The sequence below is a fragment of the Lissotriton vulgaris genome, chromosome 6 (assembly GCF_964263255.1).
Source record: "Lissotriton vulgaris chromosome 6, aLisVul1.2, whole genome shotgun sequence".
NCBI classification, from domain to species: domain Eukaryota; kingdom Metazoa; phylum Chordata; class Amphibia; order Caudata; family Salamandridae; genus Lissotriton; species Lissotriton vulgaris.
Genome location: NC_141694.1, coordinates 1800743763 through 1800767045, shown reverse-complemented (window position 1 = coordinate 1800767045; position 23283 = coordinate 1800743763). Strand labels below are relative to the sequence as shown.

At 50.6% G+C, this 23283-nt stretch overlaps 1 protein-coding gene and 1 pseudogene across 1 annotated transcript in view; both read right to left on the bottom strand.

Moving 5' to 3' along the window:
- The window catches only part of SELENOI (selenoprotein I), a 257585-nt gene that overhangs the window by 76358 nt on the left and 157944 nt on the right, over positions 1–23283 (bottom strand). Inside the window, exon 8 of the mRNA XM_086928070.1 lies at positions 9120–9300. Within this exon, the coding sequence (XP_086784196.1) occupies positions 9120–9300 (181 nt within the window). The remainder of the gene's footprint in view (positions 1–9119; positions 9301–23283) is intronic.
- Positions 9715–22245, bottom strand: LOC147709530 (uncharacterized; annotated as a pseudogene).

Here is a 23283-nt window from a genome sequence, read left to right as displayed (position 1 = left end):
TTTCAATCACAAATACTGCTCTCTGGGGTGGGGTGGGTATTGATTGCACGGCTACTATTTGTGCGCTGGTGCAGGGGAGAAGAATAGAAATGCTTGGTATCTTGTAGATACGGCGCATTCCTGCCCTTTTTTTGTGCGCATGGTAGTGCAGCAGGAAGGCTCGCTGCACTGCTGTGCCCGTCGAAAGATTGTAAGGGAGGTTCAAAATATGTATTACACAGGAATAATTTCAGGAAAATCCTGATTATTGGGTTCCACATATTTAGCAAAATTAATAAAATGTATTGCGGTGATTTACTCTAGCAAGAGACTGGTTTGAGCAGAAAACATCTGGTGGGAACTTTGACACTGGATGTGTGCCGTGGCACCCTGTGCTGAGCTGGCAACATGGAAGCTGTGCGGCCAAAACATGGAGCAGGCAGCCTGTGTGCCTTTTGTACCCAAGGGCAATCTTTGCTATGATTTTACACATGGACAACTGCCCCACAGAACGCCACGTAATACTCTAGTTCTCACGAGAGTTTACCTGGTGCATTATACATAGAAAAAACACAATTTCACCAGACTTAAATACTGAGGTGTTAAGCAGAGACGCTTTAAGCACAGGCACATTTCCAGGACCCCCAACTTCCGAGGCAGGAGACCTGAGCGAGGGTCAGCGGGAGGGGGTCTGGCGAGGCAGGAGACCTGAGCGGGGGTCAGCGGGAGGGGGTCTGGCGAGGCAGGAGAGCAGCCCGAGCGGGGGTCACGGGGAGGGGGTCTGGCGAGGCAGGAGACCTGAGCGGGGGTCAGCGGGAGGGGGTCTGGCGAGGCAGGAGAGCAGCCCGAGCGGGGGTCACGGGGAGGGGGTCTGCGAAGGCAGGAGAGCAGCCCGAGCGGGGGTCACGGGGAGGGGGTCTGGCGAGGCAGGAGACCTGAGCGGGGGTCAGGGGGAGGGAGTCTGGCGAGGCAGAAGAGAAGCCCGAGCGGGGGTCAGCGGGAGGGGGTCTGGTGAGGCAGGATAGCAGCCCGAGCGGGGGTCAGAGGGAGGGGGTCTATCTGCTGGGAAGAGAGGGAGCGAGGCAGGAGAGCAGCCGGAGCGTGTTCAGCGGGCGGGGGTCAGAGGGGCACCAGATGTGAGGGGGGGGGAAGAGGCACGAAAAGAACGAGCTTACCTGCAGCAGTGGCGGCTTCTGGCGGTGGAAGTCACTCTACAGCTCCGCGCTGGCACCCGTCGCACAGTGGCAGAGAGTGCGATGCCAGCGCGCGTTTTCAATTGGCGATGACGTCAGACTCTCACGAGAGGAGTCTGCAGCTCCCGGAGAGGAGCGTCATCGGAGGAGCGTCATCGGGTCATCCTCTTCGCCCGGCCCGCCCCATCCACAGATCTGCTCCAATCAGAGCAAGGGCCAGGCGAGCTACTCCCGGGGTCTCCGCGAGCTACCGGTAGCTCGCGATCGACCGGTTGGAGACCCCGGCTGTAGGACTATAGCACAAAGCCAGTCTCCCTGTTGCAACTGAGGATAAATCTGATGCAACAACAGCATGCAAAACTTTTCCCTGCGAATCCATTTGTTTGCCTGTCGCAAGTCCAGAATGGGCCTGAACTCGTTCTTGTCCTTCTTGCGAACCAGGAAGAACCGGGAGTACAGACCTCTTCCTCTCTGGGACAGAGGTACGTCTTCCATCGCCCTTTTCCTTAACAGGATATCTGCTTCCGCCTGAAGCTCGCGCAGCTGAAACTGCGAGCTGACCGGAGGGATCGCTGGAGGCGGGCTTATGAACCGAAGACTGTATCCATTGCAAACAATATTCAGCACCCACTTGTCCTGAGTAATTTTTCTCCACTCTGCCAGAAAAAATTGAATGCTTCCCCCTACCGGAGTGGGTAACAGATCCGGGGGAAGTAGGTTCCTAGGGCCTAGACCCAGCCTGGCCCTTGGGCGCCGGAGCCGACTGCTGGCCTCCTCTGCCCTTCTGGCGCTTCTGGAATGGCTTACGGAACTGTTGTTGGTGTTGCGACTGTCCTGAAGCCTGGCCACGTCCTCTGCCTTGCCCACCAAACCGCCGTTGGAAAGGGCGGTACGTCTTCTTCGTATCTTTAGGCTTCTCCAGGCCCACAGCCGTGAGCGTCTCGGCCTCCGCCTTCATGCGGGCCATCTCATCGTCCGCATGCTTCCCGAAGGGGGTCTCGCCGGAGAATGGCAGGTTGGCTACCCTCTGCTGTGCGTCCGGTTTCAGGGATATAAGACGGAGCCAGGCGTAACGTCGTTGGTTGACTCCATGGCAAAACCCATGAGCAGCCAACAGGGAAGAGTCCGCTGCAGCGCTGATAATCTGGTTCGGCACCAGCATCCCTTCATTCAGCACTTCCTGGAAGTCCTCGCGCTTCTCGCGAGGTAAGTGCTCCGCAAACTGCTCGAGGGAGTCCCAGAGGGCGCGGTCGTAGCGGCCCAACAGCGCCGTGGCACTCGCAGCTTTCATAGAGGTAGCGGATGTTCCACACACTTTCCTCCCTACCGAATCCATCCATCTGGACTCCTTATCCGGGGGAACCGTGGATGACGGGGTGGTGGCATGTTGTTTGCGGGCCGCCGTCACAATTACAGAGTCCGGAGGGGGTTCCGCCCTCAGAAAGGCCGGATCTGAATCGGGAGCCCGGTACTTTTTCAGCAACCTCAATGGGGCCGCCTTCGACACCGCAGGGGTGAGAATAAGGGCCATAGCCGGTTCCTCCAGGCCCGGCACCAGAGGCAGGAGTAGACGAGACAGGTGTTTCTGATGCAATGTCTCAAAATGACTGAAGTCTTAGGGGTAGGCACCGTCAAGGATATGCCCAACTTCGCAGCGCCCCTCAAAAGGACATCATGAAAACGCCACCAGGTCATCAATCGGGGACACCCTCGTGTCTGGTGACCCCGACAAGGTCGGAGACTAGTCCCTTGTACCAGAGGGCCTTGTGCGAGAGCGAGAGTCGCGCCTCCTATGGCAGCGTCTCGACCGCGTGGAGGATCTGTGTCTCGATCTCTCCCTCCTCCCAGAGCGAGAGTGAGACCTGCCAGCCCGTGGCCGCTCCACCGGTTTCCGTGGTGGGGTCTTCCTTGGTTCCTCTCGGGGTTTAGGTTTCGGGGTACCCTTAGGAGGTACAGGTAGAGACGTCGACCTCCTCTTCTTCGACGTCGAACGCCGTCCCCGTGACGTCGACCTCTTCCTCCGTGACATTGTACGCCGCCTCCGCGACGTCGAACGTTCCGTCCTCGACGACGAGCGTCGATACCTCCGTCTTGATGCTCTCGACGTCGAGGAGCCCCTCGACGTCGACCGGTGCTTCGACGGCGATCGGCGGTGTCGCCTCGACGGCAAGCGCCGATGCTTGTCACTTCGTCTCCCACGTAGATAGGATGACCTTGACGTCGACGGTGGCTTCGACGGCGACCTCTCCAGGCCCTTCGACGTCGAGCCGTCCTGCCGTCTTGACCCGGAGCCCCGGGGAGAAGGGGAGCACACCGCCGTCATCCCTCTCGACGTCGACTGAGACCGGGACCGTTTGCTGGACTTCTTGCCTCTGGGGAGCCCCCCAGAGGCCTCAGCAGAGGCAGAGGGAACCTTTCCAGCCTGCCCAGACCCACCTGCAGCCTGCAGACGCCTCTCCTCAACGCCAGAAAGCCTAATCTTCATCCTGTCCCTCAGAGTCCGAGCAGTAAACTGCTGGCAGATGACACAGTCCTCAGGGACATGATCTTCAGGGAGGCAGACGATGCAGACATCGTGGGGATCACTCTTGGCCTTCTTCCTCCCACATGCTGGACACTTATCAAAAAGACCAGGCATTTTAGAGCCCTAAAACGCCTGAACCAGCATACAAAAGAGAAAGAGAACACCAAGAAAGTAAACTGAAACACTTTTAAAACACAAAAGTGCCAAAATATCCAATAAACCCTTGAAACAAGGGAGAGCTCAATGCCAGGGTCCTGTAAGCAGGAGCCGGAAAAAAGAACTGAAAGTAGAGGGACCTACTATGCATTCTGGGATACTGGGAGAAAGTTCTTGAAGGCTTTCTTAAAGGCACAGTATCCTTTTTAAGCCACATAATGGCAGCCTATGGGGCTTGTCTGTCCGTGCCTTCCTCTCTATCATTCCAGAGTCTTTTTAATGGTGGAGGCAAGTTTCTCTATGGTAGAAACTGGGCTGGCTGTATTATGTGTGGTGTTATTTGGTGGAATTTCTAGTTGAAGTACTGGACAGTGTAGCCTGTGGATATAGGCTGCGTTATTTGTCTTTAATTCTCTCTTAAGTGTCTTTGCAGTTTCTGCATGATTTTGACAACTTAAGAGATTATTTTTGATTGCCGGGGTCCACGCACATGGGCGGGACTATTCACTAGATTATGACTATACACAGAGATCCCCTACTACAGAACCCATTTATCTAAAACCATAGTATTAATGGTTGATGTAGGAGCCTGCGAGGAAAGGTCCTTACGGGAGTCGTAGGTACAAGAGCTTGTAGAAGATATATCAATCTGTTTATCAAACTCATCATAAATATTATCTATTTTATTAGTGAAGAACTCAGCCAGCTCTTCACATTGTTTAGAGTCCAGATGGGTGGGCTTAGGCTGACAAGCAGCTCCAGAGAGTTCTTTAACCACCTTAAAGACCACCTTCGGGTAGTTTTGAGCTTCCAGGATAGTCGAATTTACGTGCCTTGTTCGCGCTTCACTACAATGTCTATGGTAGGCACTAAAGGCGGATTTATAAAACATTTTAGTTTTGGGATCATAATATTTGCGCCATTGTCTTTCCAGATTTTTACATCTACTTTTTTCCAGCTTTAAAGTCTCAGAAAACCAAGGAGCCGGTGGAAGATAATGAATGCGCTCTTCTTAACGGAGGGGAGACAAGCATCAGCAGAGGAGCTAAGCCAGTGATGAATGGCCGCAGCTTCCTTTAGTGTAGTAATAGTAGATACTGGTCTTGTATTATCAAGGCAGAGATTTAACTTATTAGCGTCCAGATTTTTCCAATTTTTGCTATTTTTAGGCACTGACGAAACAGAAGAATTATCAAAAATCAAGAAAGACTAGCTAAGTTTATGCAGGTAAGACTCAATGGAGTACGTATGTCAAGGAAAACCAGTAGGTTTTATTAGAAAGCCCTCACCCACCAACCTAGTTGGTGGCATGCTTCATCATCGGGCCCACCACAGTGGCACCTAACGTGCCCCGGGTGTGCTTCGACGCCAGATTACTGCGGAGCTGGTATAATTACTGAGTGTGCAGTGTGGTGAGTATGAAGGTGAAGATTAAAAAGCCATACAAAAGTCCCAGCACCCGAGGGTAAAAACTATTTTAATAAAACTGGGTATCTGTTGGCACGTTAAAAAGGCAAACGGACACGGTGGAGTATGGATTATGACCTCCAGTGTCCTGTGTGGTCTACATGTTTCAGCCTGGCCTTTCTTAATTTGAAACAGGCTTTCCTCAGGACCAAGTGAGTATGTGTGGGTTTATAAAAATAATTTACAGTGAGTGTTTTTTGGATTTTATGTGTAGCACGCACTAAGGTGCTATATGGGTGAGAAGGGGATTCCCTCTCGCTTTGACAGTATTTAGCTGTTCAAAGCCTCCTTGGGTCGCCTGGCAGAGAAAAAGACCGAAACTGTCGATCTGGTTCCTCCTTGGACCTGTAATCCTTCTGCGGGCGCCGCAGAAGGATTACAGGCTTGTAATCTGCCACTCCGTCTGCCCTATCTAGGTGAGGTGCCAGTGCCACATTAAAATCGCCTCCCCAAATGATATGTTGGGATCCTGCATCGAGGATCTTACCCCACAATGTGGTAAAGAAAGTCGGTTGATCTATATTAGGTGCATAACAGGTTACCAGTGTAACAGTTTCGCTTCCAAGACGCCCCCACACCACAACAAAGCGACCTTCTGCATCCAAAACCTAACCAAACATTTGAAATGGTAAGCTGCGTCTCACCAGTATAGCTACTCCCCTAGCGTATGTGGAGTAAGACAAAAAGATGCGGATACTGGCCCATTTGATTGCGAATGTGGTGCGTGTCTGAGGTGATATGTGTGTTTCCTGTAGCATAGCGATTTGGACGTGGTGACGGTCCAAATAAGCAATTACATTTCTACATTTTCTTGCATTATTAAGACCCCTGACGTTCCAAGACAGACAATTCAATTGCGCATCAGGCCCTATCCCCGCCATACATCAAAAATCATATCATGATATCTTAACATGCCACAGTGTAGTCTGTGATATCTTTCCTCAGGCGAGGTGTACCACCTTACAGTCCATACAACAGGCCCTGCCCCTCTGTAAAGAGAAAAACCTTTAATAACAGAACTCCAACCCCCTCCCACTACTGCATCCCAATCATGCCAGCACCGCCTGTACCCTCCCAGTACCATCCCTCCACTCTCCGTATCAGCCCCAAAGCGCCAAAGAGGAAACTCCTACCCCCACCCGCATTCCCTCCCAGTCCGTCATTCCCCGATAAGCAAAACCCATATGTGGGGTATACCCGTAGGGGGAACAGCATAGAAGGGCGCACAACCACGACTCCCTCCTCTTACCTCTGAACCTGTACCGCCCTCGAGTGGGGCTGAGGAGGGTTAGTGGACCCTGGAGTACATTACCACTGGAAGTATGCCACAGCCCCACGGCCAAGCATCAGTTCTCGTCCGTCATGTACAGGAAGTGTTGTCCCAACGATTCAGGGTCGTCGTATATCAACCGGTAATCGCTGCCACAAGGATAGGTCAAGCGCTGTCGTCCGAGTCGGGCGGGTTGTCTTCACGTGCTGCACCATGATCGCGCGCCCCCCTCTGCGCCTTCTTGATTGCCTTTAAGTATTCTGCCACTTTTTGAGGGTTAGTGAAGAAGCGCTGCTTCCCCTGGTGTGTGACCCTGAGTTTCGCTGGATAAAGCAGGGCATAGTCTATCTGCGCGTCTCGCAGTTTTTTCTTCACTTCGATAATAACTTGCGTCTCTCATCTTGGACCATTGGAGTGAAATTGGGGTAGATAGAGAAATTCACCCCATTATAAGAAAGGTTTTGCTGGGTGCGCGCAGCTCTCAATGCAGTGTCACGGTCACGATAATTCAATAACCGGGCTATTATAGGCCTTTGCGGCGCACCTGGCTTGGGCATCGGCCCCAGAGATCTGTGCGCCCGTTCAACGATGAACTGAAATGAAAAAGCACTTTCTCCAATGGATGTAAGTAGCAGCTTCTTCACATACAGTTCCATTCTGCCCGAGTCTGTGGATTCCGGTATGCCCGTGACGCGAATGTTGTTGCGTCTGCTGCGAGCCTCCAAATCCTCATTCTTAGTCGCAATGACCCGCAGCAAGTTGTCCATCCGGGCAAGTTGGGTGGCATGAGATGCTGTGGCGTCGTCACTATCGGAGATACGCCGCTCACCAGCCGTAATACGCTCTTCATGTTGATCAACTTTGTGCACCAGGGTATCCATCCTAGACGCCATCCTGTCAACTTTGTCCACTACTGTGGCAAAGCCCTGCCGCACCTCCTGCAGGAGCTGCTGCAGATCCTGGCTGTCGGGGGGAGGGGCACCACTGGCTGCACTTGCATCAGCCACACTGGGTCTCTCAACCGTCGCTTTTTTCCCTCTCTTCGCGGCCTCGAAAGAGAGTTTCTGTTGGCGGTTGTCCTGCCGAACCATCTTGCCTCCACACAATGCCCAGTAAACACTCTCCCAGTCCGTGTGCCCACTTGATCCCACCAAAATGCACCTTAAATCTGGAGAAGGGCAGCCACGGGGGTAGCCGCCGCGATAGCGTGGGGGGCTCTGCTCGAGCCGCGGGTACTCAGGCAGGGAGAAGGAGGTGTTCGTGCCAGGTCACCAGGTCCCCTCACCTTGCACTCCGCTCGACACTACCAGCAATTCGAAATACAAGGACGTAGCACTGTAATCAGGCCCTCCGCCAAAGCCGGTACTGGGTGGCGCATGGGCCCAGCAATGCGAGGTCCGACGTCCCCAGTGAGTAGGTCCAGTTGCGAGTTCAATGCAACTCCACAGCGCCCCAGCACAGCCTCTCAATTATGTCCCCGGGACAGTATTACCAACCATGAAAGCGGGTCTCCGCAGACACCAAAGCGAAGACGCGCGACAGGACACGCACAATGATGGTGGCAGAGGTCTTCTATGGCGCCGTGGAGACACCACCAACGCCGTCGGCCGGCACAATCCCTGGGGCACCCTCCGGGAAGAACAGACGCCGAATCTCACCACAGTTGTCCCCCGGCTAGACTCGCCGAGATCACCAGCCGGTTTTCCGGCAGCAGGGGGTTGTCGGCGCTTCATGGACCGCAGCAACACCAAGCAGATCTCCGGGACAGCAGGAGCAGCGCCCGTCGCGCTGGGAGATAGGTGAGCACCAATATCGGCAAGCAGTCCAGAGCAAGGATCAACGCAACCACTTAGTGCCCAGGAAAGTCGTGCCGAGTGCGGTCTCGACCAGGGCCAACCACCGAGGCCCACCGCCTAGTGGCAAACCCCGGCCTCGCCTGATCACAGCAACCCGGCCTTCCTCACAAGGCAGCTCCAGTGGCAGTACCGGGTGAAACAGTCGGGGCTCAGTGTGCATGCGCCGCTGCACGGGCTCGCTCCAAACTTGAACTGAGACGGGAGGATCGCTTTAGCAATAGATACAGCAGGTCGTGAAACCAGTCAGACCCCAGTAAAGAAGGATAAATGCAGGATGTACGCTCCAGGGTACAGGAGCCTCACCGTTAGGCGGCCATTCTGTGTACGTGCCCTCTAGCGCCCCCACTCAAACTACAACTTTGATGTGTTTTCAAGCAGCATGCAAATTAAAACTCAAACTCCCTTTGACTGCAACTCCACGAGTAAGAGTCTCCTAAATTCTGCTGCAACAATCCTGGAGCACACATTCGGACCTCACACAGGACAACAAAACTCAAATGCAAAAGTTGACACTGCAATCAACATTCTCTCATGGAGTAACAACCTACTTAACCAACTGGAAAGCATTATAGAAATACTACAATACAATGGTCCTGGGTGACTGTTTTTAAGTCTATGAGAAAGCCAGTTGCAACATACTATAGGTTTTCAATAAAAGAATGGTATAATCTTACTGTGATGTTAGCGAAGGCTGTTCCGACCATAAAGTAGAACACTCTGGGGTGAAGCTCGAGGATGTTTGATGGAGATAAAAAGACCCACACGGTTGAAAATGTGAAGAGCAGCAAGGGTGATATGAAGGGTAGCATGGACTCATAAAATGACGTATGCTTCAAAGTGTTACTTCGATATGATCTGTAAGTAAATAAAAACACGATAATATAAGAACGTGTTCTCTTAATATCCCCAATGCTGACAAAGGAGGAGAAATGTTTTGAAAGCTTTTGAAATGAGTGGCTTTTATAAGCAAACAATGTTGCTTCCCTCAATTATTCAAAGAGTCATAAAGTCGGCAGTTACAATAAATCGCTCCAGAACCACCCATGCACAAGCCTCCTTTTCCATGCCATTGTAAAGGAGAAACCTTAATTTCAGAAGTTACTATGGCGAGGAGGGAACAATAGCGTGTAGGTAGGGGTAGATCCAATAAGTAGTGATAACTGGGTAAATAAATGTTGAGAATGAAATTCCAGTTTCTTTATATTATGAAGGGAAATCATACCTGGTTGGTAAATCGAGTGTAGGGATTTTCTTTGGCAAATATTTACTTCAATACCTACAGCCCAGACCAAAGATTTGAGCAGACACAAGAATTTTCACATTCTGTGGAGAAAAGGGCAGGATGTGTTGTCTCTTTAGAGTGCCCCAATGAGCAGACAGAACAATGATGACTGGCCCTCTAAAACACTCCGGCAGCTTGTAAAGTAGAACTACAAAAAATACCAGTCAAATGCTGGTTTTAAAAATAGATTTGCTAGGACTGTGTGTGTGCACCTCATCCAACAGCCATTAAGGAGGCTTATATGAAGCGCAAGGGAACTCCAAGTATCCATGACAACTATTATCTCCTAAACGAGCACAATTTCACTTCCACACTGCTTCACTTCTCTATGTCATCCCAAAGGGAATGTGCACATATAGGGCCAGATGCCCAGAACAAGATCATTCCACCTACATTCCTTACCCAATCCATGCAAAAAGTGATAGTTTGAGGTGCACTTTGCACACTTTACAGTGTGTTATGATTAGATACAATTGTACACAATAACATATTTTCGTACTAAAAGGAGCAACTGCTATAATATTGAGAACTGTCACTGTTAGTATCAGTGTTTAGTTTAGTGTCTCTGACCTTGTTTCCCCTCCTGATTCAGGTGAATATGTTACTTTTGGAAGCACTGTTTGTGGTGTAAACTCAAATCATAGATTCCTCACCATGTAAATTTTCCTAAATACCAGACTGGATTGGGAAACTTTTTACAATAGCTCCTACACACCAGCTGCTGGCACCATCACCATCAGCCTCTATTGTGACTCTTTCCCACCTCCAGACAGGACAACACAAGACGAGGAAACACCTCTGCAAGCTGAAATCAAATGATCTATCCTGGCTTTGGCACCCTCAGACGTGTGGCACGGCAGACAGATAGAAATGAATCTAGTTTTGAACCTTATTCCCTAAAATCCACTCCACAGAACAGGTAGTTTGTTAGGTGGCAAGCAATTATTGCTTAGATTAAATATTTACCAGAAAGAGCGTTACTGAAGGTAAGTAACTTACTCTTCTGAGGGATATTGTGAATCAAGACCACAGTAAAGGAAAATGCTACTTTCCAGTATGCATCTGTTCTTGGCATGTAGAGCTGCAGAGTTACACACTGTGCATAGATGGCCACCTAGTGTTGGGCCCGGATGTTTACAGGTTGTTTTGTTGTAGAAAAGTCTTTGGAAGTCACAGGATAGGTGACTCTTTCTTTGGATGATACTGCGCATGGGCATCGGCTCCATCCCCAGATTGTTTTTCGCCATTAGGGAAGTGAATGAGCTGTACAAGAAGTAGTGATGTTCATGTGATTTGAATCAAATTAAGATAATACTGGAACAGATACAGGTAGCCGGGGAGGCGGGTGGGCGTTTGTAACTCAGCAGCTCTACATAGCAAGAACAGATGCATACTGGTAAGTAGCATTTTCCGTTCGAGGCATATGAGCCGCAGATTACACACTGTGCATAGATTGTATAGAAGTACCCACACCTAGCGGCGACCACCAGTATCTGTTGCAGTAGTTTGAAACAGAGTTTTTAGTACAGCGTGGCCCACAGTGGCTTGTTGCTTAGTTTGCACATCTACACAATAGTGTTTTGTGAATCTGTGCGGTGTAGACCATGTAGCTGCTTTGCATATATCATCTAGGGGAATGTTCCCTAAGAATGCCATTGAAGCCTCTATTTTTCTTGTAGACTGGGCTTTTGGAGGAATTGTTAACGTACGTTTGGCTTTCTGGTAACATATTTGTATGCATTTAACAATCCACCTAGCTATCCCTGATTTTGATATGGGGTTGCCTTTATATGTCTTAGAGATCCGTCCTTCTTTGGGATTAGAAAATATAGGGAGTATACTCCTTTGTTTTGCTGATGCTTTGGGACTATTTCTATTGCATTTTTCTTCAGGACGGATATTACTTACTGTCTGAGCAGTGTTAAATGTTTTTGTGACATTGGACGCTGCTTGGGTGGTATGTTTGGGGGGGTGGATGTTTGCTCTAGACAGTAACCTAATTGATTTATTTGAAGCACCCACCTGCCTGATGTGATGTTTTCCCAGGCTGGTAGGTATTGTTGTAGTCTTCCCCCGACCGGAGTGGAATGGGACGGGGGAGGGGAAGGGGAGTCATTGGGTAGGAGTAGAGGCAGAGCAGAGGAGTTGTTTTTACCTCTGCCTTTGTTATTGTTGCCCCTGTAACGAATATGCTACTTACCAGTATGCATCTGTTCTTGGCATGTAGGGCTGCTGACATTCATATCTGTGCATAGATCGCCGCCTAGTGTTGGGTCCGGATGATCGCACATTGTTGTCCTGGAAGAGTCTTCGAAGTATCACAAGATAGGTGGCTCCTCCCCTGGACTACAGTGCGCATGGGCATCGACTCCATCCTCAGATTGTTTTTAGCCATTGTGGCCAAGATGGAGTGAAACTAAGTGAATGATGACCATGCTAGAAGTATGTGTGACTACTGCTGCTGCTACGGGCGCCGGGGAGGAGGGCGGGCGATATGAATGTCAGCAGCCCTACATGCCAAGAACAGGTGCATACTGGTAAGTAGCATATTCGGTTCGAGGCATGTGGGCTGCTGAATTCACATCTGTGCATAGAATACATAGCAGTCCCTCCATTAACTGCGGCCGCCCGTGCCAGCTGCAGCAGTTTGGAAAAGTGTTTTGAGACCAGCCTGCCCTACAGCTGCCTGCTGTTTGGAGTGCACATCAACACAATAATGCTTTGTAAATGTGTGTGTGGTAGACCATGTGGCTGCTCTACATATGTCTTCCAAAGGAATCTTTCCAAGGAACGCCATAGAGGCCCCCAACTTTCTGGTGGAGTGGGCCCTCGGTGGAATGGTGAGAGTACGTTTGGCTTTTAGATCTGGATACATTTAACGATCCACCTAGTGGTGTGGTGCAAAGGCAACAAATAGTTGCTTAGTCTTCCAAAAATCTTTGGTCCTGTCGATGTAATACATCAGGGCCCTTTTGACGTCAAGGGTGTGGAGCATTCTCTCCGCCAATGACTAAGGATTGTGGAAGAAAACAGACAATTCAATAGTCTGGTTGAAATGGAATTGAGACACGACCTTAGGAAGGAATTTAGGGTTAGTGCGAAGCACTACCCTGTTAGAATGAATTTGAATAAATGGCTCTTGGATAGTGAGGGCTTGCAGTTCACTAACTCGCCGTAGCGATGTAATCGCTATGAGGAAAGCCACTTTCCACGTCAAGAATTGAATCTCGCAGGAATGCAGTGGTTCAAAGGGAGGACCCATCAGCCGGGTGAGTACCACATTGAGGTTCCACTCCGGAGCTGGTGGAGTCCGCGGAGGAATGACTCGTTTGAGTCCTTCTAGAAAGGCCTTAATGGCAGGCACTCTGAAGAGTGAGAGGTGCTGCCTATTCTAGAGATAAGCGGCCATCGCAGAGAGATGTATGCGAATGGAAGCATAGGCCAGATTACATTTGTACAGATGGAAAAGGTAACAGATGATATTCTGAATAGACGCATCTAGCGGGTTAATGTTGTGGTCTGCACAATAAATGATAAACCGCTTCTATTTCGCCGCATAGCATGCTCTGGTGGTGGGCTTCCTTGCCTCCCAAATGATGTCCATACAGTCAGAAGGTAAGTGCAGGTAGCCAAACTCTTAGACTTCAGGAGCCAGATCGCCAGGTTGAGCTGTTGCGGATCTGGATGCTGAATGTCGCCATGGCTCTGGGTCAGAAGGCTGGGTGTGAGACGTAGCCTCTGATGCGGTACCACGGACAGTTCTAGAAACGTGGTGTACCATGGTTGGCGAGCCCACGTTGGAGCAACCAGGATGAGAGTCATCGAGTGCTGCCTGAGCTTGCGTGCCACCAGCGGTATCAGAGGTGCTGGGGGAAAAGCGTATGCAAATTTGCCTGACCAGTTCATCCATATCGCATTGCCCTGTGACTGTGGGTGTGGGTGTGGGAACCTGGCGGCGAAGCTTTGGCATTTTGCGTTCTCCCTTGTGGCGAACAGGTCTATCTCTGGATGACCCCACATTTGGAAGTACGGTTGGAGTACTGATGGATGTATCTCCCACTCGTGCATTTGGTGGCTGTACCTGCTGAGCAGGTCCGCCATCTGATTGTCCTTGCCCGGGAGGTGTTCTGCCATGAGGAAGATGTTCCTTTGAATGGCCCACTTCCACATGCTCTGAGCCAGGTGAGACAGCTGCGGAGAGTGTGTTCCTCCCTGCTTTTGAATGTAGTACATGGCTGTCATGTTGTCCGTCCGGATAAACACAACCTTGTTGCACAGATGTACTTTGAAGGCTTTGAGTGCCATGAAGATCGCCATCAGTTCGAGAACATTGATGTGCATCTTCCGTTGCTGGTGCGTCCATAGTCCCTGCACCGTGTAATGGAGTACATGAGCTCCCCATCCCTGGAGAGAGGCGTACGTTGTCAGGATGATCTGTGGCACAGGCTCTTGGAACGGTCGGCCCTTGCAAAGGTTTCGTGGATTCCACCAATGCAGAGTTGTATGCCCGACCGCTCACCAACACTAGGTCTTTCAACTGCCCGTGAGCCTGAGTCCACTGACGTGCTAAGCACTCCTGAAGCGGGCACATATGTAGTCTTGCGTGCCGGACTATGGAAATGCAGGAGGCCATCGTGCCTATCAACTGCATGAACACTCTTGCTGGAAGCGAGTGTTGAGGTCTGAATTTTTGTATCAGCGATTGAATGCTGCTGACTCTCACTGAATTCGGCTGTGCTGTGGCCGCCAGATTGTTTATGGTCGCACCCAGATACTGCCGTATGTGGGCGAGCTGGAGGTGGGATTTTGGGTAATTCAGTGAGAATCCCAGATCGTGCACACACTGCTGGGCTGACTTTGCTTGGATGAGCCAGTCGTCCAGATAAGGGTAGACGTGGGTGTTCCGTCTCCTGAGATGCGCCGCCACTGTCGCCAGGCACTTTGTGAACACCCTGGGTGCCGTGGTGACACCGAAAGGCAAAACCTTGAACTGGTAGTGCTGGTTTTGTATGGTGAACCGGAGGTATTTCCTGTGTGAAGGGTGCAGTGGAATGTGAAAGTATGCATCCTTTAGGTCTAAAGTTGCGAGAAAATCCCCCCGACTGAGCAACGGGAGCACTTGCTGCAGGGTCAGCATATGGAAGTGCTCCGACAGGATGTAGTAGTGGAGTGGTCTGAGGTCCAGGATGGGCCTGAGGGACCCGTCCTTTTTCGGTATTAAGAAGTACAGGGAGTAGACCCCTGTGCCTCTTTCCTGCACTGGCACGAGCTCTATTGCTCCTTTTTGCAGCATGACGGTGACCTCCTGCTGCAATAAGTGCAAGTGCTCGTCCGACATAGGACGGTGTCTTGGCGGCATGTTGGGTGGAGTGGATGTTAACTCCAGACAATAACCGTATTGGATACGTTTTCTGACCCACCTGTCCGTGGTGATGGACTTCCAGACGGGCAGGAACTGCTGGAGTCTCCCCCCGACCGGTGTTGTGTGGTCAGGGGGCAGTGACAAGGCGTCACTGTTTGCTGGTGGCAGAGGATCTGGAGCTGTTATTTCCACGTCCTCTGCCCTTGGTGCTGTTGCCACGATATTAACCTCGACTCTTGTTGGTGTAAATGGTCTGAGTGTTGCCCTTGTAGTAATACGTGGACTGGGAGAGCTGGCCCGTGGAAACGCCTCTAGTGCTGGAGCGACGAAAAGACCCACCCCAAAACTGCTGTGACTGTAAGGCACCCATGGAGTTTGCAGTCTCAGTGTCCTTTTTTACCTTTTCTAGGGTGGTGTCGACTTCTGGGCCAAACAGGTGATCTGGGTTGACTGTTTGGTTAAGGATGGTGGTTTGGATTTCTGGCTTAAAGCCAGAGATTCTCAGCCAGGCATGTCGCCGCAGCATAACACTAGTGTTTATAGCTCTGGCAGCGGTATCAGCTGCGTCCAGAGCGCACTTAATTGAAGCGTTCGAGATTAGCTTCCCTTCCTGAATCAGCATCTCAGCCGCCTCCTTATATTCATCAGGCAGGAACTGCAACAAAGTCTCCAGTGTGTCGTAGTGTGCCCTGTCATAGCGCACCCGAAGCGCTTGTGTGTTGGAAATGCGCCAGATGTTGGCTGCCTGTGCTGCTACCCTCTTCCCCGAAGCCTCAAAGACCATGGATTCTTTGTCTGGGGAGGAGCATCACCCGTAGTCTGAGAATTAGCCCTCTTCGGGGCATTCGAGACGACAAGGGAGTCCAGAGGCAACTGTCAATTGATGTAGGTAGGATCAGTAGGCGCCGACTTGTATTTTTTGTCAATCCTAGGGTTTATCACCCTTGCCCTGGTAGGTTCTTTAACCCTTTCGATGCTGATGACGAGCTCAGCTCGTCATGATGCACAGTTGAGCTGTGCTGATGACGAGCTGAGCTCGTCATGAATCAAGCACTCAATCATTTTCCAGCACAGGGGGGGAAAACGCCTAGCAGCCAAGGTGTTAAAGATCTCAGCAGCATGCTTTAAAACACCTTTCAGCATAGGCAGAGTCTTAACCGTTTTTTCTGAGACTGAAAAGGTGTCAAAAAGGAAATCGACATCCACAGGTTCAGTATGTAGCTGGACGTTGTGATTGTTAGCTGCCCGCTCAATGAGGGCATTAAAAGCTGCAGAGTCTTCTGTAGGGGGCGTTTTAGCAGAAAAAAGTTGAGGGTCTTGCCCTGATTGAGGATCCCCAGGGTCACCACCAGCTGCCCAGGGTTCAGTGGTATCCTCAGGGTCTGTATAGACAGGATAACTGTATTCATCCTCATCATCCCCCTCACCAGCGTCCACATCCGAGTAAGTGGGCGAAACATTATGAGTCTGTGGGGAAAGTGGTTCCACCAAGATGGGAGAGCAAGCAGAGTCCTTCTTTTTCTTGAGAGGGATCTTTTAGGACTCCAGTGGGCGTTCTGGGGCGATTTTCCGCTTGAGGAGGGAAAGCTTGCCCGTTTCGGCGTAGATGAAGTGTTCCTGACGCTCGTCCCCCGAAGGTCGTCGAGGTCGCGGGCCAGGGACCACCGATGACACCTTCAGCGCCGATGAGACCTTATCGGGCACGCCAGCCACAGCCTTAGGAGCGAAGGCCTTCGGTGCCAACGTGAAGTGGATGGGCGTGGACGCCTTAAGTGGTTTCTCCACAGGTTTCGCAGGCGGAGGATCCTTTGAACCGACCGACGCGGTGCCGTCCCTGATGCGCTGCAGGGAGTCCGTCACCTTCTTGGTGAACGCGGCGGATGGGCGCGCCGGTTCAATGGAATCCTTCGAGGTCACTTTCGGAGTCGACTCTCGGGGCGCGGCGCCCTTGGCCTTGTCCTGCGGACGCGGGGTTGTGAGGACCTTCGGGTCATCCAGCCGCTTCTTCGGGTCACCGAGAGTTTTCTTCGGCTCGCCGACAGTCTTCTACGGGTCGCCAAGGCTTTTGCCGGTGTCGACCGTCTTCGGCGCCGACGCGCCCGGCTCGACCACCTTCACTTTAGTCTTCGGCGCGGCAGACTTCATCTCGACGCCCTTGACTTGAGCCCTCGGTTCGACAGCCACCTTCGGCTTCTTCGGCGCCGATGCCTCCGAGGCCTTGGAGCCGACCAAAGCGATGCGCACTTTCGGTTTCGAGGCTGGCACCTGCGAGTATCTGGCATCGAGACCGTAGGTTTCGCTTTCGGTTTCGTTTTGCCAGGGAGTGGCTCGGCCGCAATGTCCGTGGCCGAGCCCGAAGGCGGGGCCGTGGAACCCATAGCGAGATCTTGGGTAAGGCCCGAAGGCGATCCCTCGACCTGGGCATTATAAATTGGCACGGCCCCAGAGTAAGTTTGAGGAAGCTCCTCATCCGAGCTATCCTCCATGGCCCTGAGGGCCCCGTCGTCGTCCCCTACCTCGTCGACAACTTCTTCGCCCTCGAACATCTCAGCATCCGCGTCGTAGTCATAGTCGACGTCCGACGCAGGGTTCGACTCAGAAATGTCCTGGATAGCTTCGTCCTCGACATCCTCTGCATCGAAGATGTCCACAGGCGCCGGTGCAGCTTGCTGGGCCTCCTGGCGCGCAGCTCTTCGAAGCTTAAGCGTCTTCTTGGACCTGAAGCGTGAACAAGCCATACACTTGTCCTCATCGTGGTCCGGCGACAGACACTTGTTGCACACCGGGTGGACGTCGATGTGGGGATACTTTGAGTTGCAGACCGGACATCTCTTGAATGGACTCCGGTCCATGATGGACGGTCGATAGGTCTGGAGCGTCGACTGGGCCTTCCGGGCCGAGAGCACGCGGGAGTAGAGAATCCGGCTCGGAACCGAGCTAGAAGAAGCAATGCCGAATGCAAGACAATACCGACGTATTAGACTAAAGACCTTTTGGTCTCAAGAAAGTTTTCTATTGATTACGACAAGAGGGAATTAAAGACATCCGAAACCAATGGCGGAAAAAAACAATCTGAGGATGGAGTCGATGCCCATGCGCACTGTAGTCCAGGGGAGGAGCCACCTATCTAGTGATACTTCGAAGACTCTTCCAGGACAACAATGTGCAATCATCCGGACCCAACACTAGGCGGCGATCTATGCACAGATATGAATTCAGCAGCCCACATTCCGCGAACCCTCCCTTTTGGTAGCTCCTACTATATGTGGATTGTGTAGGGGCTTTGTGTGAGGTAGAAGGTGTGTCTGAGGAGTATCCCCTGATGGCGCCTCGATAAGATGAGCGGCGAAATGAACGTCTGGGAGCCCGAGACTGCAGGGCTCCCATAGATTTGGCTGTATCTGTATCCTTTTTCATTTTTTCAAGTGATACATCTATATTGGATCCGAATAAGTGTTGCTCATCGAAGGGTTGATTAAGTATAGCACTTTGGACTTCAGGTTTGAACCCTGATATGCGTAGCCAGGCATGTCTACGTAATAAAACACTGGTGTTAACTGCCCTGGAGGCGGTGTCCGCTGCATCAAGTGCACAGCGAATAGAGGTGTTTGTAATATTTTTCCCTTTTTGAATAAGTTCATTTGCTCTATCTTTGTATTTATCAGGGAGGTGTCACATTAGTAATTCTAATTCGTCATAATGTGCCCTGTCATATCTGGCCAATAATGCCTGTGTATTGGCAATACGCCACATGTTTGCTGCTTGAGACGCAGTTCTTTTCCCTGATGCGTGAAGTAGCTTAGACTCTTTATCTGGTGGGGCAGCTTCACCTGATGTTTGTGAGTTTGCTCTCTTGCGTGCGTTGGAAACTACAAGTGAGTCTAGTGGTACTGGACCTTTAATATAAGCTGGGTCTGAAGGGGCAACTTTATACTTTTTCTCTATTCGAGGGTTAATGACCCGAGTTCTGACTGGGTCTTTGAAGACTTCAGGAGCATGCTTAATCACTCCTTTAAGCATTGGTAACATGGATGAGGACCTTTGTGCATTATCAAAGGTATCCATTAGAAAGTCTTCATCTACAGGGTCTGAATGCATATCTACTCCATGATATTGCGCGGCTCTGTGTATCAACTGATTAAAACCCATAGTGTCTTCTGGTGGGGAAGGCCTTGAGGGGTATATGTCATCTTGAGGGACATATGGGACGTCTGGGGTGTTATAATCATCCCACGTATCAGGTGAGCCTGGAGGAATAGATGGATCATCTATGTTAGCCCCTATATCATCAGAGCTATCATCCCTATTGTCATGTCTGGTATGATAGAGGATGCAGGGGAATGTTGTGGTAGGGGAGCAGGTGGTGATGGTATATGTGGAGGAGGGGAAGGAAGTCTTAAAGGCGCAGTAGCCATGTCCTTTTTCTTTGAAAGAGGAGCTGGCGCTGGTGTATACAGTGGTCACTTTTTTAAAGCTTAAGTTAGCTGCCCAGTGATTGGGTCTTTAGCTAGAGTCTTTTATGCAGGGTCTGGATGAAATAAGTCCTCTGCAGGAGGTCGATCTTTTGGTGCCGAGGGAGGTTTCGGCACCGAAGCGGTCTCTTTTGGTTTTTAGGCAATGTCCTTAACCGGAGAAGCAGGAGTCTTTTTCGGCTCCGAAGATTTTTTCGGCTCCGATGATTTTTTCGGCTCCGGTATATTTTTGAGATCCAATGGTTTTTTCGGTTCCGGTGATCTTTTTGAATCCAAAGCAGGTTTGCTTGGTTCCGACCTGGGTTTCGGTGCCGAAGGAGTAGCGGTAGGCTTCGGCGCCGGTGGTTTGGATGTCGACGGGGCCGGTGGCGTTGTCTTTTTCGGTGCCGGTAGGTGTGTGCCGGCACCGTGGGAAGGCCGACTCGAGCCCAAGTCGCCTGAAGGCTTAGTTAGCTTCTTAGCCGGGCCCGAAGGTGGGGCAGTAGAAGCAGTGCGTCAGTGTGCACCCGAGCCCGAGGGAGAGGGTGTGACCAGGGCCTTCTTTGGATGTGTCGAGGACGGGTCGGGGTCGACGGTCTTACTTATGACCCGCTGTGCTGGAGTGATGTCCTCCACGTCTGAATCTTCTGCCTCGGAGTTGCTGTCGACCTCGTGTTGTTCTGGGACGTCGACGCCTTCTTCGAAGATGTCGTCCGGAATCGGACCTGAAGATAGAGCCATTGTTCTCCCAGCTCTTCGGTCCCGGATAGTCTTTTTGGAGAGGAAAGAGGCACAATCGGAACAGTCTCTGGCCTCATGCTCCGGGGAGAGGCAAAGGTTACACACTTCATGAAGGTCGGTGTGGGGACCCACATTGAGGACACTTTTTAAATGGCGTCCTTTCCGTGAGCTGGAGTCGAGGCCTAGTTAGGCCCAAAGGCCGTCGACTATGACCGGAATCAAAATCTTCGGTGTTGAAGAGTAGCGTCGACTGTGAAAGCGTTCGAAACTGATTTTTTGTAAGTTCATGAGGATTGCGCGCTGAAGGAAATCGGTTCCAACAGGGAGCGCTGGAAACACATCCGAGCCCGGTGGCGGAAAAAACAATCTGGGGATGGAGCCGATGCCCATGCACAGTATCATCCAAAGGAGGAGTCACCTATCCAGTGACTTCCAAAGACTTTTCTACAACAAAACAAACTGCAAACATCCGGGCCCAACACTAGGTGGCCATCTATGCACAGTGTGTAATCTGCAGCTCATATGGGGGAGCATCCTTTACAACGCAACTATTACCCCGCACTACCATTACAACGCAGGGATTACAACGAAAGTCGTTACAACGACTTTTACTGGAGGGCGCTGTTGGATAGGTAATAGTTTAATTTTCTATCCAACACCTTCCCTACTATCCACGGGGACTGGAGTTGGTATAGAAAATTAAACTATTCCACTATCCAGCGCCCCCATCGCAAGTCGTTGTAACAACTTGCGTTGCAATCCCCGCGTTGTAATGGCATGCGGGGTAAAAGCATGCGTTGTACTGACATACAATCGCTCATATGCCTCAAACAGTTCTTTCCAAGGATGTGGATATAAGGAGTGGGTTTTACACCTGGAAGCCCTACAGGACAAAAAGGACTTTGAAATTGATACAGTATCACCCGTTGAAAGTAAAGACAGATGACCATGGCAGGTATCCAAAACAGGAACACCAGGAACTAAAGCAGTAGATGCAAGATGGCCGTTTGGAAGATCTTTTTAAGCAACCCAACACTTAATCATAGAAGCAGTTCTCCTCTGTTCTATTAATGTGGAAAGTAAGAGCATGCCTTGGGTCCAATTCAGTGAAGTATCTCCTGTTCTCTGGGTACATGTGGCAGGGACAATGTTGGGACATTGATGGGCTGCCCACACAGAAAGGAACAACATTTTCAGGTGAAAGGATGCATGCTCCCAGAGTAGCAGTTTACCAGGTTAAAAAAATACAATACAGATGCTGATATGATTAAACTTGTAGCTTGCTGACGCAATGTGCAGAAATGATGGTATAAGACATACCGTTTTCAGTTTCATGGGCCTCAGAATACAACTGAGCATGGGTTCGAAAAACATCACACGTTAAGAAAGCCAAGACCAAATTAATTTCCTACAGTGGTAAAATAAATGGAGCAGAGAGAAACATATGTGAATGCTCCTGTAAGAAAACCATCAAAACAAGTGACTTGGATAAAGAACGTTGATCAGACAAATCAAGGAAGGCTGAAGGGGCCAAAAAATAGCCTTTAACAATGCTCACAGCAAAGTCTTACTTGGCCATAGACAAGACAAAGAACATAAGGCAGTTTATTGGGCATAAAATAGACTTGTTTTTCTTCACATCGTGTGGCGAATTTAACCAAATGGCCTGAAGGCAGACTTGGTGGAGGGGAGGTGAACCTCTGATTGACATGCATCACCTTCTAGTGAAAGATTAAAATCTCTCATTTGGTTCTGTTCAATAATGCTGCATGGAGATGGAGATTTTGGAGGATGAGGTCAAGTACTATGCCCTGCTGTTGGGACATTAGACCCTCCAGCAGAGGCAGTCAAATTTGACAGCATATGCTCAGAATCCAGATTTCGTAATACCAACTCCTCCGAGCCCAGTCTGTGCTCTCAGAATGAGCTGTCCTCAGCTTCGCCTTACCTTTTTGAGGAACCATTGGATCAACAGCAGTGGGGAGAATGAACACAGAAGACCATAGTACTGCGGAAGGTGTCTCTTAGAGACCCTTGGAGGAGAAAGGCTGATTTGCATATAATCATTGTCTGACCTAGGGTGGTGTGGAGTGCAAAAAAAACGATGGATTTAGGCCCAGATCCTTGTACTGGGGTGAATGTAAGACATTGTTCTGCATTCTGTCCATCAACTGTGTTTTTTGCAATTTTCACCCCGAGTGGGCTGGATATGGTCAGACGTGAGTCCCAGGCTCTCCACATCACTGGAGTCAATCTATCCAGGCAGAAACCGGTCCTTGGATGCTTGATTCCGGTCTGGGAAAGACATGGCTTGGTAGTTCGGGCTGGACTGTTCCCATGAGGCACAGGGTCAGAGCTGATTTGCATATAGCCATTGTCTGACCTAGGGTGGTGTGGAGTGCAAAAAAACGATGGATTTAGGCCCAGATCTTTGTACTGGGGTGAATGTATGACATTGTTCTGCATTCTGTCCATCAACTGTGTTTTTTGCAAATAACCAAAGATGGCAATGACTACATTCCTCATTCCATGTCTAAAATAAAGAAGTTGAAGTTTCTTATACACGAAGTCCACCACAACCGGAGGCATTCTTCCACCTACTGTGTAGACTTCCCGGAGCCATAGGGAAATGGGGGATGCAGAAGTGTATAATCTTGCGCCCTGCGTTTCCTGGGGATCGGTTCAGCTCTAATTCAGCCCTGCTGACCTATAGACAGCCTGCCCTCTCGGGAGGAGCACTGTAGCAGATGCAAATGATAGGGCAACTCCTTCTTTCCTCCACGTCAATTTACATCAGCAAGTGGTACATGGTTAACCACAGCCACCCCCTGGTCCTGAGCTGTCCAGGAGGCCATTTGAGAAGCAAACCTCTAGAACAGAACAAAACGCATGGCCAGGCAGAGGTAAGCCCTTTCCTGGAAGTAGACCTAGAGTAATTTACAGGGAACCTCTAAACCTAACTTCTAGGATGGGCTCCCAAATGGAAGCTCATTTTGACGTAT